We start from the raw sequence: 23,996 nt of genomic DNA on the forward strand, positions 1-23,996 counted from the left end.
GATGCATTTAGATAGACAGGGACTGATTAGGGACAGACAACACAGTTTTATACATGGGAGATCGTGTCTCACAAATCTGAGTTTTTTAAAGATGTATCCAAAAAGGTTGTTAAGAGCAGAGCTGTAGACACTGCATATGGATTTCAGCAAAGCATTTGACAAGTTTTTGCATGATAGGCTGCTCTGGAAGATTAGATCTCATGGGATCCAGGGAGATTAGTCAACTGGTTACAAAATTGGCTTCAAGGCAGGAAACCGAGGGTAATGGTGAAAGCTTATATTTCAGACGGGCGGCCTGTGACTCATGATGTGCCTCAAGGATTGGTGCTGGCCCATTATTGTTTATCATATATCATATCATATATATACAGCTGGAAACAGGCCTTTTCGGCCCACCAAGTCCGTGCTGCCCAGCGATCCCCGCACATTAACACTATCCTACACACACTAGGGACAATTTTTACATTTACCCAGCCAATTAACCTACATACCTGTACGTGTTTGTGGTTAAATAAAATATATGCCTTTCAGAAAAGAAAACCTGTCCCAACCTGGTCTGATCTTTGTACAACTCCAAGCTAATAGTGACTAGGATGTCATTTAACATACCTTTAAAATAGTCCAGCAAGCTACTTAATTGTTTCAAATTATTACAAAGCCATATAATGACATAATCTTGCAATCTAACATCTTTATGGAGTGACGTAGTCACACTCAGTACACTGGTTCACCAACTCCTTCACAAGGACTATTGGGGAAGATCAATAAACACGTAGTCACACACAGTACACTGGTTCACCAGCTCCTTCACAAGGACTATTGGGGAAGATCAATAAACACGTAGTCACACACAGTACACTGGTTCACCAGCTCCTTCACAAGGACTATTGGGGAAGATCAATAAACACGTAGTCACACACAGTACACTGGTTCACCAGCTCCTTCACAAGGACTATTGGGGAAGATCAATAAACACGTAGTCACACACAGTACACTGGTCCACCAGCTCCTTCACAAGGACTATTGGGGAAGATCAATAAACATTCGTCTTGCCAGCAACATCCTTATTTGTTTAGTGATTAATAAAAATTGGACACTGCAGGTAAAGTGAAGCAACAGATATTAATGATGCCATGTTCAGCAGAGAAAACAATTACTGTTTAATCTTTCTCCAGAAGGATCGGATGAACGAGATCCACATGCCCACAGGGGTACAGAAGCTGAAGGCTGCAGTTTTATCATGCAGTTAGTCACTCATTTCTGGAGACTCCATGCATCCAAACCTAAGAATGCATTCCTGGCTCCTGCATGCCTACCTGGTAATTGTAACTCTTTGTTTCAATTTTAGATAATTATCTTGCAAATAAAATGAAAGTAAAGCACATTCACAATTGATAAAACATAATAGATGAAAATTTACAACCACAATTAGAGTTTGTAATGATTGAAGGTATTTTTGGAGCTTTTCTGAGATAAATATTAGGTTGCAAGAGATAATATTTTACAGTTTTCTGTGTTTGCCAGTAAGTTGTAATATGCTGTGGCATCTTTGAAGATGCCTTAAAGACATTGTCAATAAGGACCATCGGGACTCTAATGAGTACTTTTGTAATTTTTTTGGCGCCAGATACGTGGTGACTCTTTGCATACTTGTGTATTGTATGCAAAAACAAAGAATTTCACTGTACCTAGGTACATGTGAGAATAAAGTATCATTGATGAATATTAAAGAGTATATTTAATCTACATGGAGAGCTGTATAATATGGATGTATAGAAATAACCAGCTTTGCATATGTCCCTTAACTATATCCATGTAAAATGGTGCTGCACTTATTTTGCTTGCAGTGAACTGCTTGTCAAGTATTGGGAAGTCTGTTCAATGTTAAATCATATTTCAATTTTCATCTTCTTATCTAGGTCTGACTCACATTGAGGCAACGGTCAATGCATTAATTGACATTATTCATGGTTATTGCACCTGCGAGCTAGACTACATTAATGCTGCTGCAAAGGTGTACATGCAGATGCTGCTGTGTCCTGTAAGTACCTTTGTTCTGTAGCAGCTAATGGCTGTTTAATTAATCATAGTTGGTCAGTTTTGCGGCTCTAGATTTGTGGGATGTGAGCAGCCTGTTTGGGACTTGGTTAAAGATTAAATGTGAATTTCAACTGTGTTGAATTGTTGTGCAATGCTATTTGCCCGTCACAGTTAGTGCTGGTTACCAGTGTAACTGAGCGTAACCATGTTTTTGTCTGACCCCGGCAATGTTTTGGATATAATTAGTTTAAACTGTTCTCCCTCAGGACCATTCGGTGAGTTTTGCCTGTAAGCAGGCGCTGATACGTGTACTGAGACCATGGAGCAAACGCAGGCACGTCACGCTACCCTCCCCTCCCCGCAGCAACACCCCAATGGGTAAGGGACAAGCAATCTATATACTACATAGAAATGCAATGTAATAATGTATAGTATCCAGGTAACAGAAATGTTGCTATTCACAAAACCCCATGTAATGTTCACCTGAAGTGGTCCAGAACTCAAATGGTCAAAAACAACAGGTATCCCCACCCTCCTCTTGTATTACTTGAAGGACCAAGAAATAAATCCATTTTGACATTCAGAAATGCGTTCTTCACTTCTCATAAAAGGCAATGAAGTTTCTTTCCACATGGTTTCTAGCTACGTTAACTCTTGAATCTTTTTGTACAAGTGCTGAGTAGAATTCGGGAATAGGTTGCGCCAGGCCACAGGCCCTTGTTAGTGTGTATAATTGTAGCTGCACACTAGCATACTTGATCGTACATGTGCTTCATCAGTGTTGTGTGCATCTGTGTTAATAAATTAACATTGGCCTTTTAGGTTTTCCTATCTATGGAATAATGCTCTAAGATGTGACTTTGTATGGATGTTTAATACTACATGAATAGTTGATACCTGCGGTACATTGGTGTGCAGTTACCTGCGATACATTGGTGTGCAGTTACCTGCGGTACATTGGTGTTCAGCGTGAGCAACTCCCTCCTTTTTGCAGGTGATAAAGATGACGACGATGATGATGATGCTGATGACAAAATGCAAGCATCAGGAATGTCGGCCAGTGAAAATATCCGTCAGGAAAGTCAGGAGCAAAGTGAAGTCGATCATGGAGACTTTGAGATGGTGGTAAGCGTCTTAAAAAGATAAATCGTTTTTTCCCCTGCCAACGAAAAGATGAGATAAAACCACTACAATAATTAGCAAATAGTTACTTTTCTATGTCTGAAGAAGAGTCTGAGTCTGAAAGAGTCCGAAATGTTGTCTGTCCATTCCTTCAGCATATGCTGCCTGACCCACTGAGTTATTCCAGTACTTGTGTTTTGCTCAAGATTCCAGCATCTGCAGTTCCCTGTGTCTCCAGAGACTCCTTTCTGCTCCACTCTCTCCTTTGACTAGTGTGGGTACAGTTAAAAACTGCAATAAGTCTGCGCTTTACACAAAGAGCAGGATTAACTGAAAGTGAGACTGTAGTGGATAGCTGCACTGTGTACACGGTGACACTCCACACTGTAATGAAATGCCAGTCATTCTCTACACTTAGTGTTCCACATCTCAGTGCACCATCAGCTTGCACATGATAAATAAATCCAGGAGCATTATGAAATAAGATTTGACACTAAGCCACAAGAGGTTATCAGCATATGGGTACAGTTAGAAGTTTAAGTTGCATTAAAAGAGGATGTGAAGAGTGGCAGTAAGGTTTTGGGGGAGAGTTCCAGAGTTTGCGGCTGAGACGACTGTATCAAAATGTTAGTTTTAAAGGCAGCATGCAAGTGGAGGTTGTTATGAACTATCTCCAAAATGAAAGCAAATTTTTCTAGGAAGGCTTGGTTTATAGTTCAGAGCCCTTTATGCCTCGCAAGCAATGTTGTCATTTCATACAGTTGCCTTTTGTTAGAGCTATACAGCCTGAATACAATACATGTCACTGGGGTAACTTATTCTAAGGCATAAAGTGCTGGAGAAATTCAGCGGGTCAGGCAACATCTCTGGGGAACATGCATTAGCAATGTTTCGGGTCAGGACTCTTCTTTAGTCGGAAGAAGGATCCTGACCCAAAATGTCGCCTATTCATGCTCCCAGAGATACTGCCTGGCCCACTGAATTATGCCAGCACTTTGTGTGGCTTTTGTTTTGGAAACCAAGCATCTGCAGTATTCTAAGGCATTCCTTATTACCTTCCTTCAGTTCTTAGGCAGTGAAAGTGAGCACACTGAGACATGCAATAACCTTGGAATATTTTTTACCTGATACTGCTCTGATTAAAATTAGCTTCTTATGATCCCTCCGATCACGATTAATCCTCGTTCTTTCCAGTCGGAATCGATGGTTTTGGAGTCGGCTGAAAACGTCACAAACGGAAACCCCTCCCCTCTGGAAGCACTGCTGGCGGCAGAAGAGGGTTTCCCTCCAATGTTGGACATCCCTCCAGATGCCGATGATGAGACTATGGTGGAACTGGCAATTGCTCTTAGCCTGCAGCAAGATCAACAAGGTAGAGCACGTTTACTCTGATCCATCTGCAACGGGAACACAATGGAATTTGACTAATTTGCAAAGGATTGAATAGAACAAAAATAAATTTCCTAATCTCCATTTCAAAGAACGAAAAATGTTTCCCTTCTAAAAAGCCAATACATGTTATAAATTTAAAACAAAAATGAAACTGAAAACCAATTTGGCTGCTTCATCTTCTTTAAAGCGCAGTAAATTTGGGAAAGCAATCTGACTAAGTGCCTTTTATCAGAGCTGGGCAGTCAGGCTTGAGATTTGTCTCATTATACTGTTACCTTGTTTCACCCTGTTTCACATCTACATTGGCCAGACTGATTAGTGAGCTAATGAATTTAAATCTGGGCTATCATTCACTGCACTGACTGGGTGTAGCTATTTTTGATTTGATGAATATTTTATTGATTCCTGAAATCGATACACTGGTTACTGTAAGCTTGGCAGTAAAGTGCTGCTCGTTTAACCAAAGCCTCAGCATTTTCCTCATGCTGATTAAATATAGGTTTCCTGAATTAGAATTTCCAGCTCGTGTTCTATTCCGTCTGACTTTCTTCCACGGGTCCCTGCTGTATGAACAAGTTACTGATGTTGAGATTTGCCCCTACTAGGCAGCAGCAGTAGTGCACTTGGTCTGCAGAGTCTCGGACTATCTGGGCAAGCACCCAGCTCCTCCTCATTGGATGCAGGGACACTGTCAGATACTACAGCTTCAGGTAACTACATTGATTAAATTTAATACGCGTCTATAGATGAAGAAGATTTCCGCATAAGTACAGCTACATGGGTTTCCTTGGCCTTTGCTGGGCCATAATTATCATCAAGCGTAGAGTTTTAATTCTGTCTCGGTGTTTAGTGATCATAAATTGTCATTAGAATTTAAATAAAATTAAGCAGTTCAAAAGCAATAAAGCTGCTTTGGAAATAATTAGAAAAGTGCATTGATGGATTTCATAGTTTAAAAATAGATCTGAAAATTCTCAGGTATCCTTTTTCTTGCTCAGGTATCGTGGGTTAGTTTAGATCAACCTGACTCACAATGAGAAGGTTAAACTCGTGGGTCAGCCTTCATTTTCAATGCTTCTGTTTGCAATCCCTACAGTTGGACTGCACTCTCCACATGTCCCATGTTCTATTGATTTTTTAAACCGCAGGCTAGGAGAATGATTCTCAATTTATTCTCCCCGATTGAACACGTTTTTTTTTTTAATGGTGATTAAATTAGAGGACCTGGTAAAAGCTGTGGATGTCAATTAACGAGTAAAATTTAGCTAAAGTTAAAACCCTTGAAACAAAATGCAGATTATTGCACTTGTGAGAAACTAGCTGAGCAGTGGGTGATGGTGAGGTGAGATTAGGGGCATGCACTCATGATGCCAATTGAAGCCATAATCATATTCTCAGCAGTTCTGTGTTAAAGCGGAAACTATTACCAGGATTTATTAATTTATTTATTAATAGGAGGTTTCTATGTTTGACACTGACAGAAAGATCGAATGCTTTTTAAGTAATGTGGATGCAATCATAAAATTATGTCGAGATATTAAATGAGCACAATGGGCCAAATAGATTTTGGTGTCGGCCCATGCGAAGTCAATCACTTTACATCTAGAAAGGATAGAATAGAGGACTTTCTGGTGAAAGGTTAGAAGCAGTAGAAATCCAAAGAGACAGGTTGCTCCATGTACGTAGCAATTATATTGGTCATTGGACTAGAAATTATGGTCAACAGCGAGTTACCAGTTGAGAGGAAAAGATTGATTGTATCTTCAAGATTTCTCCATCCATCCATGGTACATACACACAAAATGCCCGTGTTGCTATTATTCAGGAGGCAAAATGTTGCACATTTTGCTGCAGCAAAGTCTCGGCCAATTAATGCGAGGGTCAGGTGCAGAAGATGATCCAAAAGGCAGATAAATGGGTGATGTATAAATCTGGAGCTCTTCGGGAGTAGGAGTAGGGTAGGAATCATACTACTAATGGAGTAGAAACTATAATATAGCTGATGCAAAGCCAAAGGTAGACCACATCTACCGAGATGAAAAGCTTTTGTTGCGTACTAACCAGTCAGTGAAAAGACAAACACCCACACACAGAGTGAAAAGACAATGCATGATTACAATCGAGCCATCCACAGTATACAGATACTTGATAAAGGGAGTAACGTGAATAAAGTTTAGTACAAGATAAAGTCAGTAAAGTCTGATCAAAGAGAAAAGTTTAAAGAGGTTTATGGTTAAAGTAAAAAATGTTGCTGTCGGAGTGGAGTGGAGTGATTGTAATTTGTGATTGCGGATCCACTTCTGTGACCAGCGCACAAAGTAATGCCTGGGTTGGGTGCCATCTTGGATCCACTTCTGGCACATTCTGAGCAGTTCCAGATAGCACACCTTAGTAAAGTCATGGTAGCTTTGTGGAGTTGGTGGATTGGGACAAGTGAGGGACGTCTGGATGCTGAGGGTTAAATGAAGAGAGATAATTATACAAACCAGGGTTGAATGTCCTGATATTTAGACGGTTAGACGATGATTTGAAGTTTGCTAGATTTTAAGGGAGCGTGATAAATTCGATGCAGAAAAATTATTTCTTGTGGTTGGGCATAAGTTATTCACTGCAGGAAACAATATGTTTCTATTTATCTTCCCCGTGTTATTTTAAACACTTTTGTCATATTGATCTTAAAGGATAGGACAGGAAAAATGTTCCTGTTGTTGGGGGAGTCCAGAACCAGGGGTCACAGTTTCAGAATAAGGGGTAGGCCATTTAGGACTGAGATGAGGAAATACTTTTTCACCCAGAGAGTTGTGAAGCTGTGGAATCCTCTGCCACAGAAGGCAGTGGAGGCCAATTCATGGGATGTTTTCAAGAGAGAGTTAGATATAGCTTTTAGGGTTAACGGAATCAAGGGGTATTGGAGAAAAAGCAGAAATGGGGTACTGATTTGGGATGATCAGCCATGATCATATTGAATGGCAGTGCTGGCTCGAAGGGCGAATGGCCTACTTCTGCACCTATTTTCTATGTTTCTATGATCTGTAATCTATGTCATTTTGTTAATGTCACCAAGCATCTACAGTCCAAATTAGTTTTGTCTTTTCATAGAATTATTAACTGCTGGCACAGGTATTGGACAGGCAAAAGACGTCCGTAGAGTACCTTTGTTTCACATGCATTGGAGCGTTTTCCCCCTTTCTGCTAGACAGGTGTTTGTGTGTGTGGAAGTTCTGTGTAGTTTGATCAAATGCTAGAACCTTTGTGTACTTACTTCGAGCTTTTTTCAGTTGTTGCATATTAAAAACCGGCCAAGTCTGTGCGGTCTGCACGGTGTTCGTTTCAGACTTCTATGCTTGTGCTCACGGTTTGTAAATGTGGTGTTTTTACCTGTAACAGCCGTTGCTATGCTTTTAGCTCCAGCCTCCGATGATGAAGGGAGCACAGCAGCAACAGATGGATCAACGTTGCGGACATCTCCAGCAGAGCATGGTGGCAGTGTGGGGTCAGAGAGTGGGGGAAGTGCTGTTGATTCTGTTGCTGGAGAACATAGCGGTAAGCCTAATCATTGGTGTTAGTTTAAGCGAGAGGGATAAATATATTATAAGAAATCTAACTTCAAAACTAGAATTTTGTGCATGATCCCAGTATTTCAGTATATGTGATTGAATTTTACTGCAAACCAAGTGTTAGCTACTGTAGATAAAATTATTTACAAGATTTATAAAATATTCTTCACAAGTTAAGTCTCCAATACTTCATTGCTGTAATCCTCTCCAGCCAGTTTCTCCTCTGTAATGTTTTGAATGTTAAAGGAATCGAGGAAGAGTGGAAAGTGGGGAAAGTGGTGCTGAGGTGAAAGATCAGCTGTGATTTTACTGAAAGATGAAGCAGGCTAGAGAGACCTTTGCTAGCTGAATCCTGCTTTAATTATGCTCTTATGTTCTCCTGTTTACGCCCATTATTATAGAATTAAATAACAGAAATTAGGCCAATCAGTGTATCATGCCAGTGCATGCATTCTTGAACAAACTTTCAAATTAGTCTCAAGCTTCCAGCTATGATCATACATTACGATTGTGCATCATTCATATCATATACAGCCACACAACAAAAGCAGCATTCCTGGTCATTTTGGGTTGCCAGCTCTGCTACTGAATGTAAACACCGAACACAACTTCATCATCTCTCTAATATTTTAAGATGCTGTTATGACAACACAGCCTAACAAGAAAAAATAAAATTGTGACTTGATGCTGAGTAATGATGTCTTTTTATAGTTTGCAATGGAAATGCCGACGTAAAAAATAGGACTGGGGGTAGTCACAAAAATCTCACCAGCTGTTCAACAGGATCGTGGCTGGTCTGACCTTGTCTTCAGCTTCCCCATAATACTTGACTCCCTGTGACACAGCAGATACTGCTGCTTCCTCTTTGCTCCAATAAACCACATTCAACCATGGCCTCCTGTGCTGTCTGTGTGGAGCTCTCCCACAACCTAGCAAGTTCCCTGGGTTCCGTTTCCACCTTTTCACTTGCAACAGCCATTGCTCTGCTTTTCCTCCCACATTTCAAAGACGGGTTAGTTGGCAGTTTAGTTGGTTTCTGTAAAGTTCCCAAAGGGTCGTGGATGGTAACAGAATAATGGTGGGGTTGATTAACAAGTGTACTTAAGTGGGGGATGAAATTATTCTTCGAGCCAGCATACATTTGATAGATGACAAAAGGGATTGTGGATGTTGAAATCTAGAACAAAAACAGAACACCGGAATATCTCAGTGTGGGTTAAGCAACATGGTGGCACAGCGGTAGAGTTGTTGATTTACAGGGCCAGAGACCCTGGTCAACCCTGATTACGGGGGGTGTCTGTACGGAGTTTGTACGTTGTCCCCATGACCGGGTGAGTTTTCTTCAAAATCTTTGGTTTTCACCCACGCTTCAAAGACGTACAGATTTTGTAGGTTAATTGACTTGATATAAATGTAAAATTGTCCCCAGTGTGTGTAGGATAGTGTTAATATGCAGGGATCGCTGGTTGGTGTGGACTCGGTGGGCCGAAGGGCCTGTTTCCGCGCTGTATCTCTAAACTAGACTAAACTAAAACATATGTGGAGGCAAAAAGTGTAAGTTGGCATTTTGAATCGAAACCCAGCATCTGGACGGAGAGGGAACAGGAAAGATGATCAATGTCCAGCAGTATGTTGGAGGTGGGGTGCATTAGAGGCTGGTAGGTGATGGGGGGGGGGGAACCAGGTGGGGATGGATGATGGGATCAGGTTGGGGTGAGGGTGCAATAAAAGCTGGTCAATGAGAGGTGGAGCCAGATGGGCAGGGGATGGTGAACAGATGAAACCAGCTTGATTGACTGATGACCTGTGTCATCAGAGAACATGAGCGTATGTCTCATTGATTTGTGAACTAATACTGTTCAGACAGCTGTTCACTCTAAAAAAGACACAGTGCTGGAGTAACTCAGTGAGTCCGGCAGCATCTCTGGGAACATGGATATGGTTGTTTTTGTAAACCAGCACCGACAGTTTTTATTTCAAGCTATTCACTTTATCCAATTTCAATAGGAAGTTAACTTAACAAATACATTGGTATATTTCTGATTACCTCGCAGTTCTTAGCAAGGTTATTTTTTTTTAATTGAGTGATTATTAAAAAGGTATAAAAAATGTGGAAACTTAAACCTTTTTAACATGCAACTAAATCATGAAATTATTTCTGAAACCAAATCAGATATGAGAACGGTAATAATTTCATGAGCAAAGTAACCATGGGTGTAAATAGGTATGTAAATGTAAGGTATACATGTATTTAATGCACATTTTCACACGGTGCAACTTTCAAGACTATCAGGCAGTTTAACCATTTTCTAATCTGTCTGCAGTATCTGGGCGCAGCAGTGCCTATGGAGACACAACGGCCGAGGGACATCCTGCAGGCCCAGGCAGTGTCAGCTCCAGCACTGGAGCCATTAGTACCACCACAGGGCAGCAGGAAGGTGAAGGTTCAGAAGGAGAAGTTGAAACAGATGGTGACCTGCATACAAGCAATCGGTGAGAAAAAAAATCTCAAAAGCAATAAAATCCCAATGATGTGCGGGTTTGCAGGGTGATTGGCCTGCAAAAAATTGCCCCGAGAATGTTGGGAATAGATGAGAAAGTGGGAGTAGATCAGAACGAGTGTGGACCGGTGATTGATGGTTGTCATGGACTCAGTCTGCCCAAGGGCCTGTTTCAATGCTGTATCTTAGAAACTAAAACTTTCAAGTAATTTTCACCATCCAATCAAAGTAGAGTGGGCCAGTGATGGTGCGTTGCATTTCATCTAGCCGTAACCTTCGGAGCATTCATCACCTCCCGTCTGGACTACTGCAACAGCCTCCTCTATGGCGCACCCTCAAAAATCATCAACAAACTCCAACACATCCAGAACTCCGCTGCCCGTCTACTCACCCACTCCCCGATCCGTGACCATATCACCCCCGTCCTTTACAAGCTCCACTGGCTCCCCATCCCCCAGAGAATCCAGTACAAAATCCTCCTCATGACATACAAAGCCCTCCATAACCTGGCCCCATCCTACCTGACTGACCTCCTCCACAGACACACTCCCACCCGTACCCTCCGCTCTGCTGCTGCTAACCTCCTGTCCCCCCCATCCGGACCAAACTCAGATCCTGGGGGGACAGGGCTTTCTCCATCGCTGCTCCCACTCTCTGGAACTCACTACCCCAAACCGTCAGAGATTCCTCCACACTCACCACATTCAAAATATCACTGAAGTCTCATCTGTTCAGCACTGCCTTCAATCACTGACCGTTACCTCTCCTTCTTTTTCCTTTTCTCTTCGTTAACTCATTTATCTACTTATTTTCTTTTATGTCTTAGTAAACCTTGTAAAGCGTCTTTGAGTGTTAGAAAAGCGCTATATAAATGCAATGTATTATTATTATTTAAAATGTATGTTAAAGTTGAAGAATGAATGATCCCTCTACCTCCTTATTTAGGCTCCACATGGTGCGTCTGATGTTGCTCGAGAGACTTTTACAGCATTTGCCACAGCTTCGTCATGTCGGAGGGGTTCGAGCTATTCCTTACATGCAGGTGAGCTCTCTTGAGGTTTTTCTAAGTTTTACATATTTGAGGAGGACACACAATTTTATTTTGTCTTAAGTGGAACAAGAAATTGACTGCCAGGTTGGAGATTAAAATTGATTAATGCATTGGCATTTGAAGAAATTAGAGTAATATTAAGACATTATTTTTGTTTAGCACACAACAAAGGCTTTTCACTGTACCCCGGTACATGTGACAGTAAACTAAACTGAACTAAGAATATGAATGGAAAAATGCCATTAGTTCCTCTCAAAGACTTGATCCATATTTCACCTTGCAACCACCAAATCAATTAACGGTTATGGATTAAATAAATAACTGATGGGAATTTTGAATTGCTATCCTTGGTTCCTTTTTCAGCTGGAAATACTTTATGGGTTAATTCCCCTGGATATTTTCCATGATTCTATGTTCAGTGGCTTTACCTGCTTCCTTTGACAGCTCCTTAATCAGGAGCAGTTAGTGCAGTAACTTCATTAAGTTAGTCACATTGTGCCCTGTGGAAACACTGCATAAGAAGCGATGGAGTAGATCGGGACTTTGGAGTTTAGAGGTTGGATCAGAACAGTAAATTGATTGAGCATCTCTGGAGAACATGGATAGGTCTTGGAAAATGTCCTCCAGAGATGCTGCCTGACACGCTGAGGTACTCTGGCACTTTGTGTCTTTTTTTTAAAAAAGAGTAAATTAATAGGTGGTTGACATGGAGGAAATTTGGCTTAGAGAATTGGGGAACAGTTTGAAAATATGTTGAACTTGTCCTCGGTTTGTGTTATTGATGTTTTGAGTATACACTGCACTTATCTGTCAGGTAATCTTAATGCTGACTGCTGATTTGGATGGAGAAGATGAGAAAGATAAAGGAGCCTTGGACAATTTGCTTTCCCAGCTAATTGCAGAACTGTGCATGGACAAAAAGGTAATGGTACTTCTGCAATCAATTTTCAGTTGTAGCATTCAACAATAAATAGAAAGTAATGTGGATACCTTACCTTCAGCAATAATTCTGCCCACTCCCTCCAAAACATCCTTTTCCAAATTTGAATTAGCACAGCTGAGCCATTGAACTTTTGTTTTGAAATATACATGTTTAAACCTAACATTGCACGGTTGGTTAACATGATTAAAAATGTTAAATATAATCATCCACAGATATCCATCAAACCAAAAATGCAGCAGTAGTTTGTGTTGAGCGAGTTGTGCTGATCTGCACGGAATGAACTTTGTTCACTGGAGCCGGGAGATTTTGGGGGTTGTCTGGGCCGTTAGTCGTCACGTGTTGAAATGTTGCCGTGGAAAGTTGTGACATTAAATTGAAAAAAATGGAGGAATTTATCGATCAGTTTAAGAAAAACAACCATAAAAGTCACCAATTTCTGCCAAGAACCTCGTATAAGTTCTACTGACCTACTAATGCCCTTCAGGGAATGTAGGCTGGCAGCTGGGGCTGACTTGTTTTGATGTAAAGATACACCATGGAAACAGGACCTTGACCTCACCCAGACCATCGATCACCCGTCCACACTGATTTTATGTTATCCTACTTATGCATCCACTCTCTACACACTAGGGGCAATTTTAAAAGGCCAATTAACCTACAAGCCCACATATCGTTGAGGGTGGGAGGAAACTGGAGCACCTGAAAGAAACCCATGTGGTCACAGGGAATGTGTAAACTCCACACTGTCAGGATTGAACCTGGGTCTCTGGCTTTGTGAGCCAGCAGCTCTCCCAGCTGCGCCACTGTGCAGCCCTCAATTGCACACAATCCCAGTTCTACGTAGCATGGTTAATGGCATCTGAAATGGTCCCACACTCCAATTAATCATTAAAAATGCTAGATAGTTCCATAATAGGAAAATGGCACCATTATCACCACCATATGGAAGCTGTGAGGGGTGCATCTTTTTAATTCCACCTACTCTGAAGTATAAGTGAAGATGTTCAGAATTTCCATTCCTTTGTTGATTATTGGTGACTATTTTTGCCAGGATGTTTCGAAGAAGAATGATCGCAGTCCTCTGAATGAGGTGCATTTGGTGATCATGAGACTTCTCAGTGTTTTTATGTCCCGAACTAAATCAGGCTCAAAATCTGCTTCAGAGGTAAGTCACTGCTGTACACTGCATATATCAATCCATATAAATGTTTTAGTTTCTTTTACTGAAATAAGTTGCATCTGTTTTGTTTGTGTAGTCTTCAAAGTGTGTCATTTTCAGAGTCTGCGCTAGTAACTATTTTCATACCTGCAGTCTTCATCATTGATCTCCAATGCTACGGCCACAGCACTATTGAGTTCAGGAGCCATTGACTATTGTCTTCACGTTCTTAAATCATTGTTGGATTACTGGAAAACACAACAGGGTGAGGAGGAAGCTGTGGCCACAAGCCAGCTCCTGAAGCCACACACATCATCCTCACCACCAGACATGAGCCCGTTTTTCCTGCGACAATATGTGAAGGTAAATAGCGAGCCCCATTGTTGAGTCTCAAGTCAGCCAACAGTAAAAGTAGAGGTGTGTAGGAAGGAACTGCTGATGCTGGTTTAAACCGAAGGTAGACACAAAATGCTGGAGTAAATCAGCGGGACAGGCAGCATCTCTGGAGAGAAGGAGTGGGTGACATTTCAAGTCGAGACCCTTCTGACTGAAGAAGGGTCTCGACCTGAAACTTCACCACATTCCTTCTCTCGAGTTGGTATAATGCTTTGAAGATAGCAAATGAAATTCCAGTTCTGGATTCAGGATAACTCTGCAAAGCAGAAGTATTTTGACGTATATAAAATATGAGGATGATATGTAATAGCATAAAGGAATAAGATGCCTCTGTTTATGGAGACACAGGGAGCTGGAGATACTGGGATCTTGAGTAAAGCACAAAGTACTGGAGGAAAACAGCGGGTCAGGCAGCATCTGTGGAGGACACAGGCAGACAATGTTTTGGGGTGGGACCCTTCTTCAGACAGATTGTAATATGATTTGTTTATGTGACAGGTGCGCAGTCATTTCATTAATTTTCGCTTTGCAAGTTTTTTAAATTCTTCATAAATGCCTGTTCTTTTTTCCAGGGGCATGCTGCAGATGTGTTCGAGGCTTACTCACAGCTCTTGACTGAAATGGTGCTGAGATTACCATACCAAATAAAGAAGATTGCAGACGCAAACTCTCGGATCCCCCCACCTATTTTCGACCATTCTTGGTTCTACTTCCTGTCTGAAGTAAGCATCTGTTCATATCCAGTGACGCGGTCGAGTGCGTGCCTGTCTGTGTACACTTGGACGTGCGGTACAGTTGCTGAATTCCTTTAACAGTGAAAGTTTACTCTTATTCCAGTACCTCATGATCCAGCAGACTCCATTCGTGCGTCGCCAAGTCCGCAAACTCCTGTTGTTCATTTGCGGATCAAAGGAAAAGTACCGTCAGCTGCGTGACCTGCACACACTCGACTCCCATGTTCGAGGAATTAAAAGGCTGCTGGAGGAGCAGGGAATCCACCTGCGAGGTGGTATTGTCACAGCTTCATCAGGATCTGCCCTGCAGTACGATACACTCGTCAGCTTGGTGAGTTGTGGCTGATTACCAGTCATCCTGTTGGCAACATACCAATCTCTGAAAATAATCCTTCATTTTCTGCAAACACATTAAAATGTGGCATTGCTTTTGCTATATTCAATTCTTACTACACGGAAACCTGCCCTTTGGCACAATTCATCCATGCCAGCCAAGATGCGCCATCCAAGCTAGTCCCACCTGCCCATGTTTGGTCCATATCCCTCTAAACATTTCCTACCCGTGTACCTGTCCAAATGGCTTTTAAATGTTATAGTACCTGCCTTAACTACCTCCTCTGGCCGCTCATTCCATCTACCCATCACCCTCTGTGTGAAAAAACTGCCCCTCAGGTTCCTATTAAATCTTTCCCCTCTCGCCTCAAACCTCTGTCCTCTGATTCTTGATTTCTATACTCTTGGTAAAAGACTCTGTGCATTCACCCTATTTATTCCTCTCATGGTCATGCACTTCTAACAGATCACTCCTCACTCAGCTACCTGCGCTCTAAGGAATGAAGTACTAGCCTGTTCGACCACTCCCTAAAGCTCAGGGTTCCAAGTCCTGGCAGCATCTTCTTTGCTCTCTTTGTAGCTTAACAACATCCTATGCATTGGAAATATTGTAATCTTCCACAAGTCATATTTCTGAACAATGTTATTTGGTGAATTACTTTTACTCGACCTTTTGTAGGTTGTCATTTTTTGTTTCAATCAAAACGTCTTTCTATTAATTCAATGCCTCTGTCCCTCACAGATGGAGCATTTAAAGGCCTGTGCTGAGATTGCCAGCCAACGCACTGTGAACTGGCAGAAATTTTGCCTCAAGGACGATTGTATGTATGACCTCTCAACATTAAAATGTTTGATTGAGCTCAGCAAATAGTTCCGGGTATCTAGTACTAGACAGACCTTCCCTTAATATCACATACCATTCCTTCTTGAACACCACCCAGCACTAACCTCAGCTGTGGACTGTCTTTGGTTGCATTAAGGACCTAGTGGGGTTTTTTGCACTAGTATTGGGGTTATTAATTGAATGTTTACATATTATTTGTGTATTGGTGTTTACAGATCTGTTTTGCCCCGAAAGGTGCATATAACCAACTCTCTTGACACTTCAGTTTCATGATTGCATTATCTTTGAGGTCCCCTGTAAAACCTCCTGTTCGCAGATGACAATGAGATTGCGGATTTATGACCGAAGCTATTCACTGCCAAGTTTTACAGTCCGGGCAGGAATGCTGTTTGCTTGCGAGGCCTTGTTTGATACTGGTCTTCACTGAGATTAGCTTTGGTGTTGACTCGCTGGTTAATATCATGGCTTGTGGCCATCATAGAGCAAACGTAGATAGAGATGAATTTCTGTGGTCTGCCGAATTTGAGGATCCAGAAAGACGAAGGAGAAAGTTTAAGCAATGTTGATAAAAGCCAACAATAATCCCCGTGATGCTCCTTAAAAATTTCTTGAGAATCGTTACATCACATCCACTCTACCTCCAGATGGATGGGATAAACAATGTAATTCCGGAGCTCTTTGGCCAAAGGGAGGAGGTAGTTTAGAAGGACCTTGCTGACAGGCAGGAACAGCAGGGAGACCCCTCTGTAGTTACCCCAGTCAGACATACCTATTTTTCAAAGGTGGTCATGATCACATCATCCCTGTGATTCCCTGGTATATAATTTTCTTCTGAGATGTGGACAAAGGGATTGTGGATTTGTAACTAAAGTTGATTAATTCTTATGTTTTAGTGGGAATAGTGTGCTTCCTCCCAAGGCCTTGTTATTTTTCAGCTGAGATATGATCTTTTTGAATCCTTGTCAGTCGGGAGTAGCAGCAAACTTGGCCTGCAAAGTCCCAAAAAACAGATGGTAAATGGAGTGAACCTGGAGGCTCAGCAACCTGTAAACAGCCATAATGTGTACGGATACTTCAGCGCTGTAAAAGCCATGTGTGGAGGTGAACATCCAGGGGAGAGACAGTCAACACACACTAGAAGGAACACTTCAAAGACCTCCTCAGCTAGGACTCTGCCTCACAGCAAACTATTTAGTTTAGTTTAGAGATACAGCGCGGAAATAGGCCCTTCGGCTCACTGAGTCCGCACTGACCAGCGATCCCCGCACATTAACACAAGCCTACACACACTAGGGACAATTTGCAGGCCAAGCTTGCTGCTACTCCCGACTGACAAGGATTCAAAAAGATCATATCTCAGCTGAAAAATAACAAGGCCTTGGGAGGAAGCACACTATTCCCACTAAAACATAAGAATTAATCAACTTTAGTTACAAATCCACAATCCCTTTGTCCATATCTCAGAAGAAAATTATATACCAGGGAATCACAGGGATGATGTGATCATGACCACCTTTGAAAAATAGGTATGTCTGACTGGGGTAACTACAGAGGGGTCTCCCTGCTGTTCCTGCCTGTCAGCAAGGTCCTTCTAAACTACCTCCTCCCTTTGGCCAAAGAGCTCCGGAATTACATTGTTTATCCCATCCATCTGGAGGTAAAGTGGATGTGATATAACGATTCTCAAGAAATTTTTAAGGAGCATCACGGGGATTATTGTTGGCTTTTATCAACATTGCTTAAACTTTCTCCTTCGTCTTTCTGGATCCTCAAATTCGGCAGACCACAGAAATTCATCTCTATCTACGTTTGCTCTATGATGGCCACAAGCCATGATATTAACCAGCGAGTCAACACCAAAGCTAATCTCAGTGAAGACCAGTATCAAACAAGGCTCTGACATTGCTCCAAAACCTTTCTCAGTTTTTCATGTTGTGCCATGCATCCAATCAACTTCCTACAAGATGGACTGAACCTTCAGAACTCATGGAAACTGGTCAACTTTGTGCTCAAAATCCTCCTTTAAGAAGTGCAACATCCCTGCTTTTTCCTGGGAATCCTTTGTCCACGGCCACTCAGTGGAAATGAGCCTTCAAGATGATACTGAGATGCACACGACTGCCTTGCAAAAGCGGCAGAAGGAGCGATAAAATAATCTAAGGTCTCTGATTCATCTCATCAGTCACGAGAACTCTCAATACCAGAGTGTAAGAGAGTACCAGAGATCTTGAGGGACGAAGGAGAAGGAAGGTCTAGTTTGGAGAAAGACCACGTTTCCCAGTTGTCAGACTTCCCGAATCAAGTGTTCTGGTCCACGGCATCACAGTTAACACAAAATGAAGCTGCACATAAATGGGTGTGGGGCCTGAGCTCGTCTAGTTTACACATTAAACATTTTTTAATCAAGGTGCAGTGCTCACACCTCATGGTTTTTAATATTCCAATTTTCTACACGCATCTCTTATGTTCTAACAGTTTATAATCAGTTGCTTTAATAAAAATAAACACAGAATACGCATACTTAATGGATTTAAAATACGAATGCAAATATTAGATATGGTGCAACATTCCTGGAATTGAGTTCATTTATTATCCGGAACCACGATTGAGTTTTGCTGGTATTATTCTTTTTCGTTTGTAATTTAAGTCAGTCGAGTAAATAAAATTGTTTTTCAAAAGTGTTTCTCTCTTTTGTTCCTCCCCTTCCCTCCAGCCATTCTGTATTTCTTACTGCAGGTCAGTTTCCTCGTGGATGAAGGGGTGTCCCCGGTTCTCCTCCAGTTGCTCTCCTGCGCATTGTGTGGCAGTAAAGTGGTCTCCACAACAACATCCAGCAACACAGGGAGCTCTGGGACGGCCGCAGCATCCTCCAGCTCAGGACAGTCTGGATCCCAGTCCAAATCGTCCAGTAAAAAGAGCAGGAAAGAGGAGCGGGAGAAGGAGAAGGATGGTATGCTGATGTATCATTATCTACAGAATTGTGCCCTTATATCAGTAACACTCTTTACAGAGTTAATAATTCAAAAGCCTGAACTGATAACTAGGAGACACATTCAAATAACACCTTGATAGCGGGGGAATTTAACTTATTTAATTAAATAATCTGGAGTAAAAACAAATTAGTGATAGTGTGTATGAAGCTGTGAGATTTTTGCTAAATACCACCAGGTTCACTAAAAGTCATAGAGCTGTACAGGGCAGCAACAGGCCCTTCAGCCCACCATGTCCATACTGAGCTAATCCCATCCACCTTCATTTGGTCTTTAGCTCTTTAAACCTTTCCTATTTATATATCTGTCTAAAAGTCTTTACCAGGTATGATTTCAGGCCCACAATATGATTAACGCTTAACAGCTCGACAAATTGGACAGCAAAGCCACTTAGTTCAAGTGTAATTTGCATGGGCAATAAATGTTTGTCTTTGCCAGCAATGCCTGCATATCATAAACAATATTTTTGCACGATATTTAAAATATAACAAATGTTAAACGAGACCGTTTTAATAATGTATGCTCTAAAAATAGATTGCCCATCAAAAAAAGCCAGCCAAATGAAAAAGTAAATTCCAGAACAAGATTTCTTATAATTCGATGTGCCTGCAAATCATATATATCAGAACAACTGCTGTAATATGAACTCCAGTCTTCCTTGGAGTTGATGTTATCACATGTTCTTTTAAAGATTTAATTTGTTTTAGATTAGACACTTAAAATTTAACATCTCTCTTTTTGCAAATAAAAACGTGCTTCTGCAGTGGTGTTTTTGAGGCTGGGGTCAGAGTCAAGCCTAAACTAAGGGAGGCTGGTCTGACTGCTCTACGTGTAAATCCGGCTGTGCGCCTGTTCTGCTTTGTAGTAAGAACATTGCACTAAAGAATGGGAGCTACATTTTGGCAAAATTAGCAACCTTGTTATGGACGATTAAGATGACTAGTGTGGACATAATGGCATTTAGACAATGGACAATATGTGCAGGAATAGGCCATTCGGCCCTTCGAGCCAGCACCTGTACTTGTACTTCAACAGCGAGGATTATTTCATAATTTTGACTCAGACATTTTGTTGAAATACACACGTAACTATAGCAATGCAAAGAAGCGGTTAATGGATTATCGCTTAACAATGAAACCAAGCATATCTGCCCTGCAAGTCCTTTAATGGACATTGTTTAGAGAGCTTGACTCTGCGTACAACTGCTGCTTAGCCCACCATGGTAATATTTCAACTTCCAAACAATTTTTTTGATGTTTATACAATACGTCGGCAAGACATTTCTAGCATCAGCGATAGTCTGGACATTGTCTCATGTCGTTACTGGGATACTTGCCACTCCTTCATTCACATAGAACATGGAAATAAATGTACAGCAGAGGGGCAGGCCCTTTGGCCCACAATGTTTGTGCTGAACGTGATACCAAGATTGACTCATTTCATCTGCCTGCGCATGATCCATATTCTCTCCATTCGCCACTAGCAAATCTGCCTCATCTGCTCCAGCACTTTGTTTTTGCCAAGTTTAGTTATTCTTACATAGAGTATAATCTCCAAAACTAGTTATCTGCCCACATGTGAATAATACCCCTCCATTCCCTGCATATCTACGTGCCTATCCAAAAGCCTCTTAAATGCTATCGTATCTGCCTCCTCCTCCACCACCACCCTTGGCAGCAGGTTCCACATGTCCACCACTCTCTGTGCTTCAAAAAAAACCTGCCCCGCACACCTCCTTTAAACTGTGTCCCTCTTACTGAATCACTGCGCCCTATGCTTTGGCATTTCCATCCAGGGAGAAAGGCTCTGACTATCTACCCTTGAGTAGGGAATTCCAGGATTTTGACCTGTACTGTGTGGAAATTCACCTCATCAAAAGGTGGGCACGCCAACCGGAGACAACTCGGGAAGCCTAATTAATTTGGCTTTGCAGATTCCCAGACTGCAACTAATGTGTATTAGAATGAAAGTGTTCAATGCTTTTATTACACCAGTTAATAAATATTCATTTTCTTTGTTTCCTGTTTCCAGAGAACACAAGCAGTCAGGATGATCAACTCTGCTCGGCTTTGGTCAACCAACTCAATAAATTTGCTGACAAAGAAACACTGATTCAATTTTTACGTTGCTTTCTGTTGGAATCAAATTCGTCGTCTGTGCGTTGGCAGGCTCACTGTCTCACTCTACATATATATCGGTAAATACTGGTCAGATTCAGGTTTCAAGCAATACGAATAACTGAGTTACTGTCGCTGGGCAGAAAATATAAAAAGTTGCAGAGAAGGAAGGTCTGGGTGTTGTTTTAGGGAGTTATAGTCAAGAGACTTTGAATTCAATATTAATCCAATAAAACTGTAATAGACGCTTTCCCTTGTCCCACCAGAAGTCCCATCCTTTCCTCTATTAACAAGATAAATGTGAACAAAGACAGGGTCTATTGACGCCAACCACAGGATCTGTATTGGAGCTTCAGTACACTTACTAGTGACTTAAATGATAGATTAGTCAAACACTTATCTAAGCTTGTTGCAAATACCAGGTTAATATGTAGTGTACCTGTGAGCAGAAAGTTGCAAAGAACCAGATTATAACCGGCCAGAAATATCGAGACTTGGTGTGGGGAGTGTGTGGCACAAACTGTGCATTTGTCAAATATGAACTGTGGGGGAGGTATGGGGATCCATGGAGCTAATGGACAGCACAAAATAATATAAAATAAGCACATAATGAATTTTAGCCTTTATTTAACATTTTTACCGTTTATAAGCATGTTTAACTGAGTGTGGGCGGCAAGGTGATGCATCAGATACTGCTGCTGTCTCATAGCACCAGAAACCTAGGTTAGATCCTGACCCCAAGTGCTGTCTGTGCTGAATTTGCACCTGGTTATCATCTGGTTCTTTGCAACCTTCTGTGACCATGTGGATCTCTGGTTTCATCCTAAAGACATGTTGATAGTTAATCACCTGCTGTAGATTACCTCTTAGTGTAGATTAATGGCCAAAAGACTCAAAGCAGAGTTATTAGGCTTGTGTGAGAGGAATAATTTGCAGGGAAAGAGAAATGGAGCTAATATTATCATATCCTGGAGTCCCAGTGTGGATTCATTGAGCTGAATGCCCCCCCCCCCCCCCCCCCGTTTGTGGAATTAAAAGGGTAAAGTAAGGTGAAAGAATTGAAGTTGCATTGTAAATTCTGCTTGGGAGTTATCAGACTAAACAGTCTCTTGAGTTAATCTCAGGAGCAGTGAGATGGGGTTCACTGCCCATGTGTACAGAGAGATTGCCACTCTGAGTTATGACACAGGTAAGGATTTTCAGGAGCTGGAGTGATAGCATGCAGGAACATAATGGGCAAAAAAAGCTGGAGTAACAGGGGGTCAGACAGCATCTCTGGAGAAAAGGAATAGGTGACGTTTTGGGTCTCAACCCGAAACATCACCTATTCTTTTTCTCCAGAGATGCTGTCTGAGCCGCTGAGTTACTCCAACCTTTTTGAGCCTATCTTCGGTTTGAAAACTAGCATCTGCAGTCCCGTCCTACACAGGAATGTTATGAGAACTGGTCTTTGTTTTGTTTCCCATTCGAGTGGAAAACTACCGTATCTATTCATTTATCTATTTGTTTTTGTTTTTGTGCGATTAGGAGCTCAGGAAAGTCACAGCAGGAGCTTTTACTGGACCTGCTGTGGTCAATTTGGCCCGAGCTCCCAGCTTACGGGCGCAAAGCCGCACAGTTTGTGGATCTGCTGGGATACTTTTCACTCAAGACTCCACAGACTGAGAAAAAAGTAAGAAACTCAATGGACTGTGCATAATATCTGTGAAAAGAGCAGGTCCCCTTTCTGGAGAATTGACAGCTCTCCATGTTCCCACAATATGTTTGAGGAATCGAGGAATCTAACTGCAGTCTTTGTTTCTATCCTAGTTGAAGGAATATTCACACAAAGCAGTGGAGATCCTTCGCACTCAAAACCATATTCTCACCAACCACCCCAACTCGAACATTTACAAGTGCGTCATTTATTTGTTTGAATATCCATCTTTTATTACTAACAAGTGCAAAGTATTTATGTAGAATTGGATTTAATAAGGAAAAAAAACAGCAGCAGTATGGTTTCATGTCACTTATCAAGTTGTTAATGAAATATATCTGATTTTGCTTTGTCCCAGTATGCTGTCCGGTCTGGTCGAGTTTGATGGCTACTATCTGGAGAGTGATCCCTGCCTAGTGTGTAATAACCCTGAGGTGCCACTCACTGTGAGTCCAGATGTATATTTGCTCTCGTGCATGCATGGGATTGCCAGACATCAATAAAGTTTTCTCTTCCTCTTGGCCAGTTGTGCATTGTTCCAATGTGTGTATGTTTAATCAGGGTCAATAGTTTACCACTCTTGACAGCTCATTAAACAAACTCCTCAGTGCAATCACTGACAATTTGAATGAGAGATAGTTGGATATGTTGACACTGTGATTATCTCAACCTGACCACATTGCAAATAACAAAATCTCACTAACATTTCCTATGTTGCGAAATGATCCAGTATATGCTACAAGACCTAAAAAGATTGATGAAGGCAGGGGGGTGGACATTGCCTATGTGATCCTTAATAAGTGGATCAGTGCTGGGACCCATGTTGTTTATGAGATATATCAGACTTGGATGTGAATGTATAAGTAGTGATTAGTAAATTTGTGAATGCCATGAAGATTGGTGGTGTGGATAGGGAGGAAGGTTGTTTGAGCAGGATATAGATTGGATGGAAAGTTGGGTGAAGCAATGACAGGCGGAATTTAATCCTGACAGGCGCCTTACAATGCTTTCAGCACCAGAGACCCGGGTTCGATCCTGACTACGGGTGCTGTCTGTACGGAGTTTGTACATTCTCCCCGTGACCACATGGGATTTTTCCGAGATCTTTGGTTTCCTCCCAC

General features: G+C 41.6%; 1 protein-coding gene across 5 annotated transcripts in view; it reads left to right on the plus strand.

Moving 5' to 3' along the window:
- Positions 1-23,996, plus strand: part of ubr4 (ubiquitin protein ligase E3 component n-recognin 4) — a 165,264-nt gene that overhangs the window by 83,093 nt on the left and 58,175 nt on the right. For all 5 annotated transcript variants that reach the window (XM_078425449.1, XM_078425451.1, XM_078425450.1 and 2 more), the window contains 20 exons: positions 1,176-1,319; positions 1,920-2,041; positions 2,307-2,418; positions 3,035-3,165; positions 4,357-4,534; positions 5,160-5,264; positions 7,960-8,097; positions 10,436-10,604; positions 11,558-11,654; positions 12,478-12,585; positions 13,658-13,771; positions 13,919-14,128; positions 14,734-14,883; positions 14,999-15,226; positions 15,971-16,049; positions 18,786-19,022; positions 21,094-21,259; positions 22,707-22,851; positions 22,989-23,074; positions 23,234-23,321. In XM_078425449.1, coding sequence (XP_078281575.1) covers positions 1,176-1,319; positions 1,920-2,041; positions 2,307-2,418; positions 3,035-3,165; positions 4,357-4,534; positions 5,160-5,264; positions 7,960-8,097; positions 10,436-10,604; positions 11,558-11,654; positions 12,478-12,585; positions 13,658-13,771; positions 13,919-14,128; positions 14,734-14,883; positions 14,999-15,226; positions 15,971-16,049; positions 18,786-19,022; positions 21,094-21,259; positions 22,707-22,851; positions 22,989-23,074; positions 23,234-23,321 — 2,807 coding nt within the window. The remainder of the gene's footprint in view (positions 1-1,175; positions 1,320-1,919; positions 2,042-2,306; positions 2,419-3,034; positions 3,166-4,356; positions 4,535-5,159; positions 5,265-7,959; positions 8,098-10,435; positions 10,605-11,557; positions 11,655-12,477; positions 12,586-13,657; positions 13,772-13,918; positions 14,129-14,733; positions 14,884-14,998; positions 15,227-15,970; positions 16,050-18,785; positions 19,023-21,093; positions 21,260-22,706; positions 22,852-22,988; positions 23,075-23,233; positions 23,322-23,996) is intronic.

Source organism: Rhinoraja longicauda, chromosome 30 (genome assembly GCF_053455715.1).
Source record: "Rhinoraja longicauda isolate Sanriku21f chromosome 30, sRhiLon1.1, whole genome shotgun sequence".
NCBI classification, from domain to species: domain Eukaryota; kingdom Metazoa; phylum Chordata; class Chondrichthyes; order Rajiformes; family Arhynchobatidae; genus Rhinoraja; species Rhinoraja longicauda.